Source organism: Blennius ocellaris (assembly GCF_963422515.1).
Source record: "Blennius ocellaris genome assembly, chromosome: 20".
NCBI classification, from domain to species: Eukaryota; Metazoa; Chordata; class Actinopteri; order Blenniiformes; family Blenniidae; genus Blennius; species Blennius ocellaris.
Window position 1 is genome coordinate 10228109 of NC_137669.1, and position 22320 is coordinate 10250428.

At 41.4% G+C, this 22320-nt stretch overlaps 1 protein-coding gene across 2 annotated transcripts in view; it reads right to left on the reverse strand.

The window, feature by feature from the left end:
• Window positions 1-710: 710 nt before the first annotated feature.
• col8a2 (collagen, type VIII, alpha 2) overlaps window positions 711-22320 on the reverse strand; it is a 42241-nt gene continuing 20631 nt past the window's right edge. For both annotated transcript variants that reach the window (XM_080515772.1, XM_080515771.1), the window contains 2 exons: window positions 8679-8870; window positions 711-6028 (listed from right to left, as the gene is read on the reverse strand). In XM_080515772.1, the coding sequence (XP_080371898.1) occupies window positions 4125-6028; window positions 8679-8841 (2067 nt within the window). In that variant the 5' untranslated portion in view covers window positions 8842-8870 and the 3' untranslated portion in view covers window positions 711-4124. The remainder of the gene's footprint in view (window positions 6029-8678; window positions 8871-22320) is intronic.

Below are 22320 nucleotides of genomic sequence, written 5' to 3' on the forward strand. Positions count from 1 at the left end.
CTATATAAGCTATATTAACCAACCCAGGCACATGTATGTTGATGTGGCCACGCAGTAATACAAAAGGTCAATCTTCATGTTTGTTTACATATAGTTGATGCCCCTTTTTTATTCCACTTCTGTAGTGTTTACTGTGGTATAGTCATGTCTTTAAATATCTTGTAGCATCGCATAAGTATATGGATATAAATATTGTTTACATCCCCATCATTGGTCAGATTTCAGAAGTCTGCTTGAACAGATCAGGCCATTGTCTTCAAAGGTCAGAAGTCTGGAATACAGTTTTGCTTAAACTGTATAGCTCCCCCTTGTGTACAATGAGTTTGCCTGCACCAGATTTTTACTCCAAAAATATATCCATACTTCCTTGTCCAATTTAGGATTGCAGGGTGGTGGAGCAGATCCACTGGTTGCCATTCATCCCAGAGCAAGCACAGAGAGACAGACAGACACTGATTTCGCCTCAAATGCATGTGTGTTTATTAATTTTTTTTTACTTTGATATGAATCTGGAAAATTGACTTGCTACAATGCAAAAGTACAAAAGAAAACACAGAATAGCTGACAGCAATTGTGCCATGCATGAATAAAACCTCATACAAGAGCTACTCAAGGTCTGGTCTGACAGATGCATGCATTCCTAATGAGGCAATTTATTTAATAGGGACCATTGCAGCAGGCAGAGAGCAGAAACGAGCCTGACGCCGACATACAAGAACGTTTTTATTGATGTGGTATCAATACAATCAAGTACTGTAGATTTTGTATAAGCAGACAAACATTTTCAATCAAAAGGAGTGCATTTTATACCCACATTCTATTGTATAGAGTGTAGGAAATAGCCATTTATGACGACAACAACAAAAAATCTATATGTTGATACATTGTACAATACAGAAATACAAAATACAAGTCCACAAAAAAATCCTTCACAAACAACTCTAGAATGCTAACTACATGTTGTAAATGCTCTTAACTCATCAATGCTGTTAAATACAATTTATATGTTCTCGGCTTCGGTGGTCGGTTTTGGCATCCCTATTAAATTAGCATAAATGTATAAATACATCTTCATTAATTTCATGTGCAAATGGGAAAGGCCGTTTGTATTTATTGAATCTAAAACAAACAAATATCCCTTAATGACCGAAGCAAGGATTTTGTGAATCTGTCTTTTTTTTTTTTTTTTTCTCCTTTTTTTTTGGTTGTTTATCTAGTTTTTATCAAGAAGAACAGAAAACCTTTTATAGCCATTTGTGATGGAGGAGGTACATGGATCTTATTGACACTTGATTTGTGATTTCCAGGTGGGGGGCAAACGTAGCAAGCAAGTGACATTGTCTAAGAAAACACAAGAGTGTAATAGGCACGTGTAACTCTCATCACCATTTCATATGTTCAAAAAATAGAAGGTGACATAGAAAAAAAATTAAGTAACATACAGTACATAACGAGCCTTGGACTGCCTTTTACACTCATTTTTTTTTAAAATCCAAAAAACAGCGACGCAGCGACGCAGAGCAGTTTCATGTTAAGAGACAGGAAGGTTGAGTGTAAGTGCATTACATGGGTGTGAAATACTGATTAGGCCTCATCTTTGCACTAATGTTCCAGAGTAACCTGGAGATGTATTGTTCATGGATCGTGATATAGCGTTGCAGATGGTCCGTGAAAGTTCTAGTAAATCAATGAAACAGTATACATTCATTCTAATCGCAAAGCTCAATATTTGGCACAATCTTTCAGTATAGTGAAGTGTAGTGATTCAGTGTAATATAGATTTGCGTGGCGTAAGTAGGGAAGTCTGAGCTGAGACACAAAAAGGCACATAAGACAGTAAAATAAGCACCAAGTGTTCATTGCTTACACTTTTACCCAGACCTCAATTTGTTTTGTGAAGATTTTCCACACTTTGCTGTCAATCTTAAGATTCTGCACAACTCTGAATGATTGCACGCTGATCTCATTTTATTTGACTAATATGCCGACTGTTCAGTGTCAACCAGTAATGCTGTCATTACGTATCCCCATTTGATTTCAGCTATCTTTACTTCCATGTAACATTTATCCTCTATCATTGCATTTTCCCTTACTTCAAAGGTATCATTGGAGTGCTGTAAAGTGACCTATGTGAAGGTTGCTCTGTATTCAAACATGTGAATTCTAGAAATGTATCATGGATCAATAACTCTTCCTACATTTTTTAACTCTATTCGAGTTTATCATTATCTTTGCTGAAGTGCTTGTGACCGGAATGCCAAGGGGGCCAATGTGACACGGCAACACACTCATACTCACGCACTTACACACATGTACATGTTGACACAGTGGCAGACAGAAGAGTACGCCTTCGAGAACATACAAGCGGAGGAGTGTGTCTTTAATGCTTCACCCAGCAGAAATGAGTAAATACACAGCATTCAGCTCTGACCTGGCACCTCTCCCAGAAATCTGGCAGGGATTTGTTAAATGTTACACAACCTGTGTTTCACAACCTGCGGGCCCAAAAGTCAGTCCCTTTACATAGAGGAAATGCAAATCAATTCTCATTTCCAGCAGTATACTTAGAGAACATTCACTTCTGAAACACCCTGTTGCTGAAGCTAAACAGTATAACTCAGCTTTTTCTTTTTTTTTTTTTTTTTCTTTTTTTTTTTTTTACACACACCACACGGTGGTTTGGAAATGAATAGCAAGTCATTTCACTTATTTCTAAAGCAGATTCAAAATTGCTTGTGTTTACCCAGCAACAATCACAAGTCACACACAAACTGGCACTGAAGAAACACATGGGTGTGTTTGATTTGTCAATAGAATGGCGATAGAATTGGGCTTTGTGATCATAGCCTGTGCATATTACTTTCCTCAGATGGGATCATTGTTTATTAATAGGTAGTATGCCATTAGAAATAATGTGATCTCTTGCTCAGACATTGGGGAAAGGATGCCTGTAACATGGCAGATGGATTTACAATGCAAATGGGAAACGTATGATCGATACAGGGATACGGGCCATTGATCCAACTATACGCGTGTTCTATCTGTCCATTTGCAGCTGCTTTATGTATATTTTCAATGGCATGTAAACATTGACTGCATGCATAAACATTTTTAATTCATATCATTTAAAAAAATGTCTTATACTTGCATGATACTGTAGATTTTATTGAAAAGGGTAAGCTCATTGTTAAACCTCTAATACTGTAAGGTCATATATATTTTTGGGTTGGATTTACTGGATTGCAATTTCAATAAAAATGTCTATATATTTAGAAAAAAAATAAAAAAATACTCCACATTTTAAATGGTTGGCTACTAAATACAGAAATAAACAAAAAAAAAAGAGCACCCAAACGAGGCTTAGGCCAACTATAAGTCAAAAATATATATCTTATTCTAAAAACAACTATTTAATCCCGTTAATAGTTTTTAACATAACAACTGTCTGAAGTACCAAAATGGTCAAGCAAAGAGAAAAATGAAAAGTGATAATATAACAGCCTTGTTTTGCCATGTATGTTAGAATACTGTAAATGCTCATTGATGTGTTGGTTTCTTGGTTTTTAATGTCAGTATGATGGTTCAAGGTATTAAACAATGAGAATGTGACTGCAGCCGGGTAACCAATCCCCCCCTGTTGGAGTTTGGTGATGGCGTTGTTACATCAGAGTTTGTGGACAGGATGTGCAGTCACATGGGAGGGTCTGCTCCTAGCACATTACAAGGAAAAGGCACTTTGTAGTCTGACTCCAATAAACAACAGCAACAATGATGACACGGACCAAATAATAAAAATAAAATTATGACAAAATAATAATTAAAATAATATACGCTTAAAAAAAAAGACACCAACATAAAATACAACCCAAAACACACATTTGAAGGACATTGAAATAAAGAACACAGTATCAAAATCCTTCCCCTGCCTTTAAAATCTTTTCCTATATTTCATTCACAAAGTTAGTTTTTCACTGATGTTGTTGAGGGAGTGACGAATAAAGATGGAGCAAAAAGTGTTGAGATCTTTATGGGCTTTGTGTTTTGATTATGGCTACAGGTTATTTAACTTTCGGGCTACTTTGAGGTGCTGATACAGGGAGGTGTTTCTTTGAGAAAGGACAGGGTTATGTGGGACAGAGCAGGAACCCTGAAAAGGAGGAGTGGATGTACTCGGTGGAGTAGAGGCCGTTCGCCTGATCCGAGGGCATCTGGACGTATACCTGGTCACCCTCCTTCAGCTCCAGGACAGCACTGCCGGACGCCTGGTCCATGTAGCCTTTCTTGTATTCATCATAGGTGTAAGTAGCCGGTACATTGTTCTTGTACAATGCCACCCACAAGCTTGTTCCCTTTACATGCATGTGGTACGCAAAGTAGTAGACACCAGATAACGGAGCAGTAAACATGCCAGTGGAAGGGCTGTAGGCATTTTGCCCGTTGTACAGGGTCCTGTCGAATTTAATTGGCATGCCAGAGGGAGGAAAAGGTGTAGTGAGAATGGCAGTGAAGGCCGGTGCTACAGAGGCGGAGAGCGGAACTTGACTGTATGCGGGCCCCTTTCTGTCGCCCGGTACTTCATCCCCTTCCAACTCTGAATCTGTTGGCCCTGCAACAACGGTCTGGCCATTTCCTGAGGGACCAGGAGGTCCTGGAGGCCCGGGAGGCCCAGGGACACCATTGAGCCCAGCAGGACCTGGCTTCCCTGGAGGACCCTGAGGACCTATAGCTCCCGTCTCGCCAAACTTGCCTAGCCCTGGAGACCCTGGAAGTCCAGCATCGCCCTTTTGGCCGGGAACACCTTGTGGGCCCATCGGTCCCATAGGCCCCTGAAAACCAGGAATGCCTGACTGGCCTCTGGGGCCTGGTGTCCCCATAAAGCCAGACTCTCCTTTAGACCCAGGGGTACCTGTCATCCCTGGGTTTCCTGGTAAACCAATATGCCCTGCCTCACCTTTGGGTCCAGGTTTTCCAATAGCACCAGCAGACCCCGGGAGGCCTTTGTCTCCTGGGATACCCACTTTCCCAGGTGGTCCATTGAAGCCTTGGTCCCCCCTGAGACCAGGCAGTCCTGGAGGGCCTTGAGGCCCCAAGTCGCCTTTTACTCCTGGAACTCCATATTTTCCTGGGAGTCCCATTGGGCCTTGAAGCCCTGGTGGTCCTGGCTGTCCATCAAGACCTTGCTCTCCAGTTGGGCCCATCATTCCTTGATCTCCTTTATCCCCTGGGAGACCAGGAAATCCACCATGACCCTTTTCTCCTTTTGGGCCACTTAGACCTGGTTTTCCATAGCCAGGAGTTCCTGGAATTCCAGGAATACCTCTCAGTCCTTGCTCCCCTTTAGGACCCAGTGGTCCCGGTGCTCCTGGAAATCCATCTAACCCAGGTTTCCCTAATCCAACTGGCCCTGGTAGACCTTGTAGACCTGGAGCACCACCTTCTCCCGGTTGTCCTCTATCCCCTGGTAGTCCTTTGTCACCTTTAGGGCCAGGAAGTCCAGGCAAACCTTTCAATCCTGGTTTACCATTACCTGGAAGACCAGGTGGTCCTGGACTACCTTTTAGTCCAGGAGCACCTCTTAAGCCTGGAAGCCCTGGCTTTCCATTTCCATTTTCCCCATTTAACCCACGTTCGCCCGGTGGACCTGAGATACCCTTTATTCCTGGTTCACCACGAGATCCTGGTGGACCTCTGACACCTGGAAGTCCAGGTTTACCATTCAGAGATAATCCAGCTGGACCAGGGAGGCCTGGTTGCCCAGGAGGACCACGTGGGCCAGGTTCACCACGGGGGCCAACTTCGCCATTGAATCCTGACATACCTTTTTGCCCCGGCTTTCCTGGAAGGCCTGGAAGTCCAGGTTTACCAATACCTGGAAAGCCTGAGGGCCCTTGAGGGCCTGGCTGGCCATTGAGGCCTGGTTTCCCCAGTCCAGGTTTTCCTTGAAGACCTGGCGGCCCAGGGGAGCCTCTTGGTCCAGGTTTTCCTTGGGGACCTGGAATCCCCTTCACTTCCATCATAGGCGGCATATCTACAAAAACAAAAAAAGAAACATGGTTACATTGTTAATGTAAAAACATCAAAAACCAAATATATGTTGATATAAATCCCAAAAGGATATTGAAAGAGATAAATATCACATAACTATGGGGTTTGAATCTGTGCTGCACTCATTTGCTAGATGACCAGTTTAGATATGTTTGTGCTCTTGTGTGAACTTGACTGCTTCAAAGAAATTGTCCACCACCGATTTTGACTCGAAGTTAAGCCAACAAAATATCTGACAAAAGGATTTGCGGTTGAATGAACCAGTAGTCTATCAGAATTAAGAAGAAAATGCACAAATTGAGGAGTGATTTTCAAGCAATACCCGATCACCTCACTGATACGTCCCTTCACAATATCATGATTTGAGGAATCCGATTCTGAAGTCAAAAGTCTCAATAAAAGTTAAAAAATTCAGACTGTGTTTCATCAACATAATTTCAGAAAATTACCAGTTATAAATCTAAAGAAAATGAAGCAATAAGATCCATTAGGATGCTGGTTAGATGCTTGTGATACAAGTATAAATATAGAGACGTCTTTGGTGAGGCTCCACGCCGTTTCTCTGATGAGAAACAGGAGATTATTCAAATGCAGTATAGCAGCTCTTATATTCTTAGTTCAATCGAGCTCAACTGAATTAAACTTTCTGTTCCCGAATGGACTGACCTGGAAGTATCATTAGACTTGATGTTTGTTTGTGTAACATGAAGGAATCTTGCCTGAAAAAATTTGCCACGTCTCAATATTCTTTCCAAGAACAGTATAATGTCACACACACGAGGCCAGAAGAGTGGAAAGACAAATCCGGTCTGAAAGAATTTGTTTCCAGTTTGAGATGGCTTGTTGTTCCTCTGTCTCATCGTAGCCACATACTACTTGTATATCACTTTCAGGAGAACATCTGGTTTTCTTTTTATTGCATTGCAAACATGACAAATGCCAATATATGAAAGTGTGCTGTGTCCCCAACAAAGTGGAATGTCACAGCCGTTGGAGTTGGAGAGACTTTATAATGTTTAACCTTCAGTTTTGAAGAAATCCAAACCTATTGACTCATTTGGTTTTGTCAGTAATTTCAAGGTGAAGCCACAGATTCACTGCTTCTCAAAAGGGACATATACACGCACAGCCGCACAGTGTTAATCTAACTATGGATCCACACTGTCCCCTAATGGCAGCAAGGGAGACATGCAGCCTTTACAGCTTCTAATTACTCGACAACAGTCCAGAAACTGCAAACATTATCTCAGACTAAATGTAACAGTATCTAGGTTTAAATGTCATTTTCAAGATTTTGGTGGTTGTGTTTGTTGTTTCGGTCAATATAGGGATTACTTCAACATTTAATAATTAGGTGCACACCAGCAAACAGCAGCCGAAGAGTGTAACAAGCAGAACACAAGTGGTGAGTTTGGAAAAAAAAGAACAAATAGGCTATGAATACAATAAACTATATACAAACAATACATTTGATGTCGTAGGTATAATAGATACAATTTACAGTCTTGCTGTCAGGGTGACAATAATGTGACATACGCTGGGAAACATACACAAAATATGTGTTTAAAGGCTGAATGAGTTTCCCCCCAGCTCTATTCTAGTCTTATCTTGACCTCTTTTCTAAATGACAAAAAAAACACACTTATTGAATGTGTCAATACTTAAAAATAATTTATCCATGCAGATGAGTCAGAAGTACGCTCTTTTTTTTGCATTTGTAGTACTAATGAGTCCTCTAACCTGGTGAGTTGTTGGAATAAAGTATTGAAGCTTGAATAGGATTTTAGTGCATAGTGGGAATAGTAGACATAATCGAAAATGGATATGCAAAAGTTAATGTGCAGTGTCCAACATCAAATATTATGTCAAAGAGGATGAACACATAGGTTCAAAGTGTACCTATTTCTTATATAATTAAATATAGAAAAATTAAAGACAGTGAAACAGTGTAAACATGTGATCACTAGGTGGCAGTAAAACATTGCAAGCAATGTAACTGTCACAATCCCCCCTCTTCCAAATGTAAACGACAACTTGTGCCACATGTTTTGTGATCCTATTCACTGAAAGCATAACCTCAGATTTGGTTTTCTGTGGAAGATGTTTGATGTTTCTGTACAAAGCGTAAAAATGGGTGAAAATCTCAACACTATATTAACACTCTGTCTTCCTTAGGGTTTCGGTGGAAATTCTCGAAATTCACTGTGAATAAAGCACCTCTTACATAATCCAGAAATTGCAGCTAGTCACATTTACGAGAATGATTGTGCTCCTTGTTTGCCAAGTCCGCCTTTTATTTGATCGAGTTCGATTTCCTTCACACGCTCTCCCAAGGACTATATGGGGTAACGGCATCCATATGGAGAGAGGAGAAACTACCTCTGCAGAGTTTGGCATACAGTGAGCAATCATGCTTTATATGCCCCTACTGAGAACCTGCAAAATGCTGTCGCCCAAGACCTCGGACGAATAAAATGTGTTGAATCTGTTTAAAGTGAGTATTTATGCTTCAAGCCATCTGACACCAAGTGTGAGTAAACCTCTTCACCTGTAGAGTTGCTGAGCGTCTCACACAGGGCAGGAATAAAACATTAAAGTGACACACTTGCGCTCCGCCTTCGGGGAATACTCACCGACATAATGCCCCTTTCCCTCTCGAAAGGGGGGCCCAATGGGGCCTTTCATCATGGGCTGCATGTACTTCATTTGTGGCATTGGGGGATAGCCTCCAGCCAGAGCACGCCCCCCGAGCATCAGTAGCACACAGACAGGAGTCAACAGCATGGTCACCAGCATCCCAGGATTCAGAAGTCAAACGCAAACAACTGAAGGGAGCAAAAAAAAAAAAAAGAGACGAAAACAGCATAAAATTCACTGACCATTACACACACAGTGATTTGACTCCTGTAAACCAGACTGGTTGGTGCAAGGTTAAAAGTTCACCAATATCTTAAACTGTGTCATATCACATACAAAAATACAGCAAAGTCATGCACTGGTATTAAATTCCTTCTGTTTTGATGACCCCATATTCTGTCAACATCATCTAGTTTATAAAACAGGAGGTCAAACTCGTTTTAGTTCAGGGGCCACAAAAAGCCATGTTTTTTCTCAAGTAGGCTCCAATGATAATACACCAAACCTGTGTTGAACAACCTGAAAATCTCCAAATAAAAACAATCGGAAATCTTTTGGATTTTCTATCAAAACTCGTGTTGGCTGCACCTGTCGCTTCCCACATGGCACCAGCCTTCAAAGTGAAGACATGTTTTCACAAACTCTCACAGTATGGATTGGATTCTCACACAATGTCGCTTGCAAAGATAGATCGTTTTTACATCAGCATTTTAGAGCAGATATCTGATTAGTTCAGGATCTCGGTTCTCAGCCAGGTTATGTCTGCTACTCTTACTGAAACCTCAGTGGACTTACTAAGGAATGACGTTGATGTTTTGTTTTTACTGTAATTTTAACAGGTTGCCATTAATGGACTCTGCTGGTCTCAAGACACAGAAAAAAAAAACATAGGGACAAGAACAGTTGGAATCTCGCTGTACTGTATGTAATGTAATGTATACATTTCATTTATCCAAACTCTTTTTTTTGACATTTTCTGGAGGATGAGCTTGATTTATGTGTACAACCTTGTTCAAACGTTTCAAAGCACAATATTAAGTTGGAGTGCTCAATAAACCTGATGCATGCCTTTAAAATGTGTCTATTTTTATTTTACTCTTTTCATATAGTGAAACCTTCTTTCCCTGTGACCCTCGTGCATGCTCTGAGCTGCTGCTCAGGTGAAGTCTGTGGTCGGCTCCTGGCTGAGGCTGTGTTTGGCTCAGATGTTCCCCTGAGGAAGTGCGACAGGCACTTCTGTTGACTTTAATGTACTCTGGGATAGAAACGACAGAATCTGTGTGAAGAGGAAACCACCAGAGGACAGTTTGTGTGTTTGCGTATCCTGCAAGCGAGCGGCCGTAGGTGTGCATGACTGGCTTCAGCTCTTGAGGCAATGTGTGAAAATAGCACATATTTCCACTCCAAGAAAGTGGTTTTCATCAGTTTGGTGTTTTTGGAAGTGATGACTGACGGCTTTTGGGAGTTTTTCTTTTTGGTGTTGATGTGGGATGCAAAAAGAAAAAGTAATTTCAGGCACTGACCGCTCACTGTTAAATGCCAGCCACGTCATGCGTTTAATAAATGTGGAAAATCTGTGAGGACGAGAGATAACGTTACATGGCTATGAAAAAGTATATCCCCCAAGTTTCTACCTATTAAGTGTGTGACATCCAGTGGCGCTAAAGCAATGCACAACGGAGCATTTAATGATCACTAGAATGACTGACAAATAAAATGCGTAGAGAGAAAACAGGCTTCAAAACAAGCAAGGCAACTGAGTAATACAGTATCCTGCTATTATAGAAGGTTTAATCTGACAATTACCACATTAAAGCTGCATTGAACCTACTGTGCATAACATTTAGTCATATCAAGCACTCAGTCTGGGTAAGGGAAAAAGCAATTTATGCCCAATCTAATAAAATCATCATTTTCATTTCACTCTGATTGGTTTCACTGTCTGGAATGCTCAGTGTTGTTATTCTCGAAGATTATTCTGAGGTGCAGCAGTTACGCGAACACGAGCTGACATTGTCTAATTTGAAAATTGCATTACATTACACAATGCACTTAATTGGCAGCAGGGTCTGGAGTAATCTGGGAGTTTACAGCAGACTTTAAATCACTAGTATTTAAGAAGAAAAAAAAAGAGGTGTGTTCATTGCCTCCATATGTGCTGAGTTTTGGCTTGTTTTTACTGCTCCACTGTTGCCATTGTCTGTGAATGTTCCGTAACCACATAGCTAGATAGTCAAATTCTTGTCTTAAAGCCATTTACCAAAGTGTTTGTGAGTTAGATTATGTGATTAGCAGCGTCTGTGGCTTTTGCCTGTTGATGTTGTTGCTTGCTGTTGAAGTCTTTGCAAGAAGGCATCGAAGGTCTCATCGGAGCTTATAACACCATGTATGAAACAAATGAATAAATAAAAGCACGGCCAGAGACATTAAGGGACGTAAACAGGGGAAAGGGAGAACAACGGTGTTTGGCCGACTTTCTGGCTGGCTGGCAGGGATTTTTTTTTTTTGGTGCAGATGGAATTTAACAGTTCTGGATGCCCACCACTCTGAACAACACTGACTCACAGACGGACCTGGATCAGTCACAGACGACTGGTTTGCAGACCTCCGCCAACTGTTAATCGAATGTTTTTGTTGAATAGTTCTCCAGACAAGGTAGAATAAAAAAAAAGCAAAAAAAACCCCAACAACCTCACAATCCTGTCTGGAAGGCCACCGCGATGCCACTGCTGGATTGAGAGCCGCGCATGCTCTCGCACACGAGAACACCCACGTAACAAAACACTCACTACTGGTATGCATGAGAACACAGTATACCTCTGGTAAGTGGTTAGCCAGGGTGTTTTGAAAATAGCCACACTCGTTAACTCTCGCCCACTTTCACATAATATCAGTCATAACAGAAGCCCGAGTTTGAAAAGAGGAGACGGGTGAAAATAAGTCTCTCTAAGTCATTAAACACAAGCAGCATGCAAGTAAAGACAACCTTCATCTGTCAAGACGAATGATTCCTTATATAAAACAGATTAACTGAAAGAAAATCACTTCATGCACCAGATCCATTCCCAAGACAGAACAAAAAAGTGGCATTAATGAAGAAAAGACGGGCGGTTTGACCATTGTGTGAAGGGGTACTGACAACCCAGTTATACTGTACATCTGATAGTCATCTTTGGTGTGCTCACATCCAGACGGCTGCTACATCATTAAGCTCTATCGATCACACAAACAGCTACAAACCTGAAAAATATGCTGCTGGGAGCTGTTTTTGTATTCTTTTTCCTTTCTTTAAGGCAGTGTTGTATCTACCGACAAAAGTTTTTACAAGGTCTTTTTGAATAGCTAAAAGATGTCACAGTTGGCAAATCCGATTAAAATTTACCATTCAATTATCCATCCATCCATCTTCTATGTTGCTTTGCCTAATGTAGGGCCACATGGTGCGGCAAAGGACATAGCTAACCCATGCCCCGTTCCAGTCCCCACTGGATGATGTGTAGATGCATAATTTAGAAATAGGTTGAGGGGTTTCCAACATAATATCCATTCATCCTGTTTACCACTGTATCCGATTCAGTATGGCAGAGCATTGGAGCCGATAGAAGCAGACAGGTCATCAGTCCATCCCAGGAAAAACCACTCACACTGTTATTCCTCCTACCACTTCACCTTATACACATGTTTTGGAATGTGGGAGAAAGCCTTTGCACCCACAGTGAAAACATGGAAACTCACCACAGAAAGCCTCGAACTGATCCTTTGAAGCGAGACATTTTAGAAACTTGAGTTCGAATCAAAGCTGACTCCTCCCTAAGTAAACCTAAGTAAACCTAAGAATTAAATAATAATAGTATGTTCATTAAATATGAACATGGTGTTATATGACTAAATTTATGACTTTTTTTTAAAGTTAAGCTTGAGAAATCTCAGGGAGTTGAATGTACAGCATAGGTTGGAATCTAAAAGCCCAAATGTGTCTTTCTTCTGTGCTCAGTACATGAATAATTTGATACATTTCTAGAGCTAATGGATGCATAGCATACAGAATAATACCACTGATGACCTGTGGGGGCAGTGGTGTGCAGTATCGCTCGCGCAACCAGTGAAACAAACTAAGAAGACAATAGAACTGGGAGGACAAGAAAAAGAGGATCCTTTCAAGGAGAGACCGTAGATGCAAGCATATTTATGTCAATACCTCGCAGTTTATAAAGATGAACATATAAGGAAACAAGTATTCCCTGGGCCAAATATAAATTTAAATGCAACATTTGTACTCTGCTGGATGTATTGCTTAACAACTACGCAAGGTATGCATGCAAGAATGAAGGTAGCCTCCCCAAACAATGTTTGAAATGCACATACCAATGTATGTGCATAAAGGAAGCATATTTGGGCCTCAACCTGGGCCTTCTCTCAAACAGTAGCATCCTTGTGCTTTCTTAGCACATGATATCTTAGGTGGTTAGGATGGGTAAAGTTGCATCCTAAGGCTTGCATAAATAGAACTTCAATTCGTTGAAATGGGCAGTTTCACAATGGAACTTTTTCACACTTTGTCACCTTGAAAACCACAAATGTGTTTTGTCCAGAACCAACACGAAGTTTAAGTAAATAATATGTGGTTTGCAAGTGTTTTTACAAATAAAAAAAAAGTGAAGAGTGGCATAGAGCTGCTCGCATAGCAGCTTCATGAAATATGATGTGTATCTGTATTTGCCCTGTGATGGACTGGTGAGCTATCCTCTGCTTTCACTCATAAGTCGCTGGCATTGGCCAAAGTGCCCTGTGACCCTGAGCTGGACAAAGTGGCAACCAAGTTGGACGGATGGTGTTGTGTTGGCGCAAATGTTGGCAAGTCAGCCCACATCCTTAGTTACACTTAATCTCACACGTCTGTCTCTGAACCACCTGGCGATGGGAAACTTGCAATCGTTGCCTTTCTTGAACATGTCTTGGAACTGAAAAGCTAACCCGTGAATGCTGCGGGTCGCCAAAGCAGACTTAGCGGCCTCCAAACCCAAATTCAGCTGCATCTCAAGTAGCCTCTCCGAGACAAGCAAAAGAGACATAGACAACCCTGCTGAGCTCCAGCCAAGCGCATACTTCCCTGCTTTTCTACCCTTTAATGAAATCAGCAGCGCTGGGGAGGTGAGGTTGGAGGTGCTCTCCCTTCTTTTTCCCCAAAAGCTGCACATGTGCGAATCCAGACTGCCAGACGTTTCCTAAACCACGTGCCACAGAGAGATTATAGGTAGACCGAGTGTGAGGATTCGGTGTCATGGAGGGAAGAGGAGGTGGTTGTTTTTGTGGTGAACATTCGAGCCGCTCCCTGAGTGGAGGAATCATCACCTTCACATTGTGTACTCTGTCATGCCAGCTTTTTACAAAAACACCCAATAGTTCAGCAACAACTGAGGTGCACGTGGGTTGAATAGCTGGGTTTAGACCGCAGGCCTCGCCGACTACTGCTCTTAAAACCCCACCAAATGTTTCAGCTGATTCGACCAGTTTTGACAAACCTTTGCCACAACCAAGACCATAACCACTCCTCGCTGCAGCTACGCACCCACATGGCTGCTCAGCTGTTCCAACCACAATCACTTCTCTCTATACCAAATTCCTCATTTTTTCTAATTTAATGAGCAAATGTGGGAAACTGAACCACTGCAGAGGAAGAGAGGTACTCTTTTATTCTTCACTGTATAGATTTGTGGTTGCTTATTCAATATGTCGTCTAGACATGTGAGCATTAAGGAATTAAACAGATTTCTACTAAGAACACATGTACCTGTAGATATCATAACAACTTTTTTAGAAGACATAAACAGACACAAAGGGCAAGTATGGTAGCAATATTAACCGCTGATCTGTAAATACACTTTGTTGTATACATATACAGAGAGAAAGTGAGCTAAGCAGCAACACAAGGCTGCTCTTCATGAGTCTGAATGTGGTGGTGTCTGTGTGTGAGGAAATTGAGCGTGCAGAATGAGGTAATCCCTTCATCATCCCAGGAAGCCGTTATAGGTGTCAGCTCACAGTGTAATATTTGACTGGTCACAGGTTGTGGTATCTTTGAACACACACTTTTACTCAACAGTATGCAAATAAGACCTGGGGAAACAGTGAGGCTCTTCACAAAACACATAGCTGCATGGATTTGTGGAAGTAGCTGCAAAGCTCCGGCATATATAATGAGACATTAACATCTGGTATTTCAGTCCCTACCGCCTGGAACGTGTGTTGAGGGTTGTGTTCTGCTTGTGATCTCAGATTTGTGTTTCCAGTGAATCGCAAATGAGTTATAGTAGAGTGCATTTTAAAAGTCTTTTGACAGAGGCAAACCCAAAAATCAGTTATTTCAGGAGAACTGGAGAAGGTTTGAAGAAAAGCCTGACGTCAGTTCAGGCAACAACAAAAAAAATCAGAATGTATGTGGAAGATGGAGGAAAGGAGGAGAACCTATTCAATTCAAGGAAACGGTACCTGTGGAGCAACACTGTTTTCCTAACATCCCTGAATGTTGGAGAGGGTGAGAAAAGTGCCAAGAGGCATTCAGAGAGGACGGAGTTTATGTTGATGGAGTGTTTAAAGAGGGAACAAGCAAAAGGAAATGGAGGGTGTAGGTCGTGTAAAGTGCGGGGGGAAAGGGAGACAGGTTGCGGGGAAGGAAAAAGGAGGGAAGAGGTCAGATAGAGGCTTTACATTTCTTTGCTGACTTCATTCAGGGGAACACGTTTAATACCCTTGAACGTGTGTGTGTTATGCGTGTATTAGTCTCATATACACTCATATACAGTCTCATATACATGGGATCTTTTCATATGTAGTTTCATGTGTGATTTACAAGGAACCCTTATTTGCTCTTCCACCTCCTCCTGTCATGTCAGTGATAAGAGATCCATTACAATACATTGGCCAGATTTCCTTCAGCTTTGATGATGCTTACTTTGATCGCCTCATCTTCTCTGTGCGAGCATCATTGAAAATGAATCCCGGTGAGAAAGGGGAAGGGGGTATATAGGCAGACACAGACAGCTATAACTTTCTCTATGGCCTGTAAATGCACCCAAACTCAATATGAGTAGCTGATTAGGTAATCCAGGAGAAAAAGTGGAGGGGGGGGAAAAAAAACCTCATAACGTGCAGTCTGGTTTAACCTTTCCGGAGTTTTACTATACATGTCCTGCTTTTTAATGCATCAGGACAGCTCACTGAAAAGCACACTTCCACCCTCTCAAAAACACACATTGCTAGAATTTCTCATCCTGTAAAAAAAAAAAAAGAAGAGAAATATACACAATGATGTAGATTTATGGATTGGGTTATATAACCATAAAGGGAATTGTGTGTTAGAGGGCACTGGTGAGATGACCTCATCTCAGTAGGGAAACTTCGAGGACACCCAGTAATATAATCTCCTGTAAATCAGAATGATTGTTCTGTCCCTCACTGCCTCGCAGGTCTCCACTGGCAAACTCAGCTCTTTTCTTTCCCTTCCTGAAGCCTCCTGCTCTCTGTGGCGCACTTTGCTTGTGTGAATGCCTTTATTGTTTGCTGCCAAACCGAGACCAAGCAGGGCGAATCTTTCCCTGCTGCTAATACAACAGTGTGCTACAGTTTTCGGGAGAAGAGGAGAAAATTGAGATTGAGTACTTCACAAGAGGTCAATGCAAGATTAGCTACCTACTAAACTAAATACACCACTGAAGTAGTGTATTTTCTCAAATATTGGGCCTGCAAAGATACATGTTTCTCTTTTTTGCTGAGGATTTTATTGGCAAGAGGATAGATTTCCTTGAAAAGAAAAAAGGTCTATAAAAAAGACTTTAACATGATAATAGTACAGGACTGCTGCATGTTTGAAGAATGGAAGGAAACAATTGGATTTGTAAAAGATGAAGTTCTGGCCTGAGGCAGCACAGTGGTGCAGTGGATGGGCCTGCTGTCCTGCACCTACAGTACACCTTGTTTGAACCTTCTAACCAACTCGATAGCTAAATGGTTTTAAATTCAGCTCAATGAATCAAAATGCATTCATGTAATTTGTACTACTTTGAAATGCATTTCAATACATAGTATTTGTAGAATAATTGCAATGTATATTGGATTGAAAAATCATAAAATAATCTTCTTCCTTGCAACACATTGACACTTCATGTCATTCACAGAGGTTTGCTTTGCTTTGCAAACCTCTGTGCAGTGTAGCTGAGTTAGCCCTCCTATGCTCCAGCCTTTAGTGACCCTAGTCTGGACAAAGATGGTATAGAAGGAGGATGGATAAATGCTCCAGCACAATGCCGGGGTTTTTCCAACATAAAGTGTAACCCTGAAATGATCAAATGAAATGCAATTAATAAGTGGGCCTCGGAACAAGCTGAAGGTAGAATTATGTTACTGTTGATTATTTTCACACATGCAGTTTCATATGCATTATTTTAATTTGTCTGAATCGTATCCTGAATGCTGCAAGACTCTCTGAGTTTCCAGTAGTTATCCTCAGACCGAATAATCGCTGTAAAGGAGACAGACAGTCGTTCAGACAGCATGGTGTTTTGCAGGATCTGGATTGGATGCAGGACTCGGTAAAGCTCTAATGTACTGGGCAGAGCTCTCAGTCTGTGTTATGTCTTCCCTTTCTGTGACATGCTTCAAAATAGCTGTTACCTTGCTCCTTTCGCAGGGTGGGTGGCTTCTGCTAGTGCCAAATCGGAGCCTACACCGAAGCACACTTCAGGGAATGCACCGAAAACTCACGGACCAACGGAGACAAAGACAAGAGCTCTGAACATGCCACCACAAAAATGACTCATAATATTCCCCCTGATGAGTTTTGCAGTGAGATTTTTGCAACAGAGCTTCGTTATTTCCTGACCGTGTGTCAAAATATTCATGCCGGCAGTTCATCCAAAGTCAAAGACGGCTATGGCGAGTAGTCAAAGCCCATGTGGAGCGAGAGCACATGGGTCTATTTAGGATTCAGCGCATGAAGGTGAGAAATGTTCTGGGGATCTGAAATAAGGGGCCTAAACCCGGAACAATCACACACCATCAATTGTTCCATTCTTTATTGCCAGTACTGGAAAAAATCCCAAGCTGCACGTAGCTCGGGCTAACTTCCAGGAAGGAAAAGCCCAGAAAAACCCTCTTGTAGTCTGTTTTCGTCAAATAATTCAACAGTTTGATACTCCATGAAAATGCTGAGCTATCACAGATCCCACTGTCTATCAGCTGATGGTTCAGAGAGAATGAAATCTCTGACAAAGGATGAGCAAACACGAGGAAAACTAAAGCAACTTACAACCATAAACAAGATTAGGATTAAGAGAGGAGGCCATGGGGGAGACATTAGGTCATTACAAAAGGCAGAAAGAAAAACAGAAGGAAAGGAGAGGAGAAATGAAAAAGAAGGGGAGAAGTAAAAGCCTTAGCTCTTGATCTCCCTGCTGACCTACTTCAGATGCGTGCCCCGCCAATCATCTCACACGCTCCTTCCGCTGGCAGCAGGAAAAAGCTTCACACGTACACGCACTTGTCGCGCACCCACAAACACACACACACATACCAGTTGGCAGCCAAACAGAGAAGGAGGCCATATTTTTTCTGTCCAAAACAGAGGGAAGAACACAAAGAAGGAGAGGTAGAAGGGAGATTATAATTTAATAAGGGGCAGGAAATCTTGGTCAAATCCCCCTGAAGGAGCTGAAATGCCTCCGTGCTGGAGGCTACTGCGCTCTAAACTGACTGAGCTCCTACTGAATGGGCTCCTCTGGCTCAAGTAACCGAGCAGACAACCGAGAAGTGAAGAGAAAGGAAGGGAGAAATGACAGTTGTACACCGATACGCAATGTAGTTTGTAAATCCTGCATGATTTTGAGCAATTATGTAAGTTAACAAGGCGCTGTGCTTAAAAGTTGAAGTGTCTATTTTACAGCTAATTCAACATATACGTATGTACAGCAAATGTTGAATTTCTTTTGACACCATAAGGATGATCGCACTGAAAATGATCATTCAAATTGAAGAAAGTTGTCCTTCTCACATATAAATTTAATACATATAAATACATGTAAACAACTCTGGATAACAGCAGGATGAAGCCACGTCAAAAAGGAGCAAAACATCTTTGAAGACATGACCAAATCCAGGTTTACCTACATGTAAAAGATAGAAAGGACTGCAGTCAAAATGTCATATAAGGACAATGTCATATAAGGACACAAATAGATTCCCAACTATTCTCGGGAGGATCCATATATGATATTTACAGGAGAATACAAATTTAACTTTTTGAAGAAAAGGGTTGATGGGGTTGATCAGGGATCCAGACTTTCCTTACTTACTGTGATTATGTCCAATAATATATATATATATATATGTGTGTGTGTGTGTGTGTGTGTGTGTGTGTGTGTGTGTGTGTGTGTGTGTGTGTGTGTGTGTGTGTGTGTGTGTGTGTGTGTGTGTGTGTGTGTGTGTGTGTGTGTGTGTGTGTGTGTTGATATGGACCACTCTAAACAGCCATCCATACCAGACCAATCAAAGCTGTTAAAGCAACAAAAAAAAAACCCCAACTATCAAGTGCATCTTATTAGACATGAAATCTGCACTCTGATGACTGTGTTAATCATGTTTTAGAAGTTGCGTTGTTCAACCATAAAGCAAGAGTAAAACTAAATACACATGAGGAGAATGACTCAATAAGTGACACAAGAAAACCACTACATTTGAGTAACTGCAGGTTCTTGGATCTCACTCAGGCTAATATGGAGCCTTGAGGCATGGGTCGAAAAGCCGCTCTAGACATTCAACAATAAAAATACAAGAAATGCCGCAAAAAACAAGAACTGCCAGAAAAAAGCAGGTGAGGGCCTGTTGTTACTCCGGCACTATGATAGTATGAGGATGTTTGTTTGTTTGTTTTTTTTAAATGATGCTGTTGTTCGTACACCACATTGCTGCCTGTGGGCCTTTGCATAGCACCCACTGAATTGTTCTAGGGAGGCATTTGGTTGCTCTCACAGCAAAGACAAGGCTGGCCTCTAGGTTCTGGAGCTCGACTGTAACATCTTCCACTTGCCTCTACCTTTTTTTCACTGACAAATCAGAGAAATTCCTCTCAGTTCAGAAATAATTTTTTCACCAACCCTTGCATTAAACTGCCTTGAATCTTAATGCGAAATCATTCATTCCAATCATCCATTGGCTCCTGATCAATTGACTGCTGACCCCAACTGATTGTTTCAGGCTCCAGCTGTAAAGCACCCGCAAACAAAAAAACAACCCCTCACACGCACACATGCATATTAACCAGACCACCAGCATACTGAGCAGAATCCCCTCTGACTGTGGTCCTCGCTTTGGGCCCACCCCACCCATCAGGATCAATGCAAGTCTTTATTAGCTGCTGGCTGTGAAAGAAGATCCTGCCCGTTCTGGCCTCACACCTTTGAAAATCTACTGCTGGGCTGTGTAAACATGGCTGTGTGTGTGTGCATGTGCGTGTGTGTGTGTGTGTGTGTGTGTGTGTGTGTGTGTGTGTGTGTGTGTGTGTGTGTGTGTGTGTGTGTGTGTGTGTGTGTGAGAGAGTGAACATATGTGTGTGCATATACTAAGTGTGTGGACATGTTTTGTCTGTATCATTATAAAGATGGTGTCAAACTAAGATTTAAGCAAACAAAGAAAAAGATTTAATAAGCTGAGTTGCTGGGAGCAATGGACCATCATCCAAAACTGTCATCCCCTCTGTTTTATGCTATAATTTTTCAGGACACTCCAAGGAGTTCCTAGCAGCTCTTTGTTGAAACAACAGCCCGGCGTCGGTGGAGCGAATGTGTGATAAGTGGGATTTTTATTGTGGCCACATCTGTGCAGTCATAATCAGTCTGCTTTTCTAGTATGAAAGGCATAAAATAAGCTATTTGGCTGCTGAAATGCACATGCAGGGCCTTTTGAAAACTGTGAGAAAACCAAGTGATATGTGTCCCATTGGAGGAGTGTTCATCTGGCCCACACCAAGGCCCTATGATGGCTATAAGAGCCACCAGAGAGCAGTGCAGGTCAGACCAGGCTGCATTGGGAGATCTGCAAAGTGTCAGACACTCTGGAGAGGAGTATGACAAGTGGAGGGCTGGGATCATGCCCAGTCCCTTTTTACACTACTGTGTGTAACTCCACATCGGGTTAAGTTTGGGATTTTCACACTGACATGCAGCTTCAAACAGCAGTACAGGAGTGCATTGGGGGATATCCAAGTTCAAAACGCAGTTTCTCCCCTGCAGTGTGGAGTTTGCATGATTTATTTCTGTGATTGCCTTGGTTCTCTCCGTGTACTCCAGGATATGGATACATTTGTGCTCATTTCTAGCATCAATACTGATTTTAGCGAGAAGAATCTGGACAAATCACATAATATACAACCCATTTGTGTATTTATTAGATTAATTTGTGCAAAAAAAGACAAACACATGTGATCATAACATGAGCACATCAAGGCAGCAGACTAGAGTATGGAGGAAGGTTTGAATGTAGCATGGTGAATAAGTTGCCACACAGCCTGAAAACATCACTCAAAGCACATTCTCATATTTTAAATAAGACATCATTGTCTTTACATTGACTTAAGTGAATAAGAAACATGTATCTCTTTTTATGGAAGTATCTATATTAAGCTTTAAAGTAATTAAACTGATTACTTTACTTTAAAGTAATTACCGGTAAGCAGAATCTAAACAGTAATATACATTATATATTAGTTTAAAGATACAGCCACGTCCCAGATTTACGCAAATTGCCCTAAAACAGGATTTAGTTAGACATTCAGCATAGGATATTATTAGAGCAGACTGATAACGTTAACATTCACTGCTTACTTAGTCATTGCATGGCTGTGGATGTGGAAACAGTTTAAGAGTTCTTTCGAGTTAACTATGTCCAGAGCTTTAGAGCTCAGGTGTATATCAAAAATAAACCATACCCAAATACTGTGTGTATATTGTGTGTTTGCACATTTTGTTGAGGAAATGAAAAAATCCCTGCTGAATTGTCAGAAAGCAAAGTTACACATTCACACGCATATATGGCTCTCATGAAAAAAAAAAATCCAATAACACATGAGATAAATTCATTGAAGAACACCAAAAAATGCTGAAAATAAACACTATAGAGAGTGTTTGACTCAGACCGAACAGACAATTCTTTGTAAGAGTGTACTGCTCTCAAGCTCTTTCAACTAGAAACACACCAACATATAAACGTAAAAAAAAACGTTTCTAGTGACAAACATATGCATTTGACGATCTAAAATTCCCATTTGGATAATTCATAGTTAATAGCTTGACTATAAAAGGTCCTATACCAGAGACACATTGCACGTGCTGTTTGCTCATTTCTTTGTGATCTAGTGCAGCTCCCCAAGCACGTTTGTTAAACATCAAGGAAGGACGCCAGTTCGCCAGAAGCACTGCGTCTTGTTTCAATAATCACACTTTTAGTCTGAAGAGGGAGGAAAGTAAAAGGTGCCAAAAAAGATCCCGATCTGTCGACGGGCCAAGACAAATGCAAGCTTGAGGCCAAAATAACAGCAGGAAGGTTTCAGCTGACAAATACTGGAGATAACAAACTTTCTCTGAGCAGGCC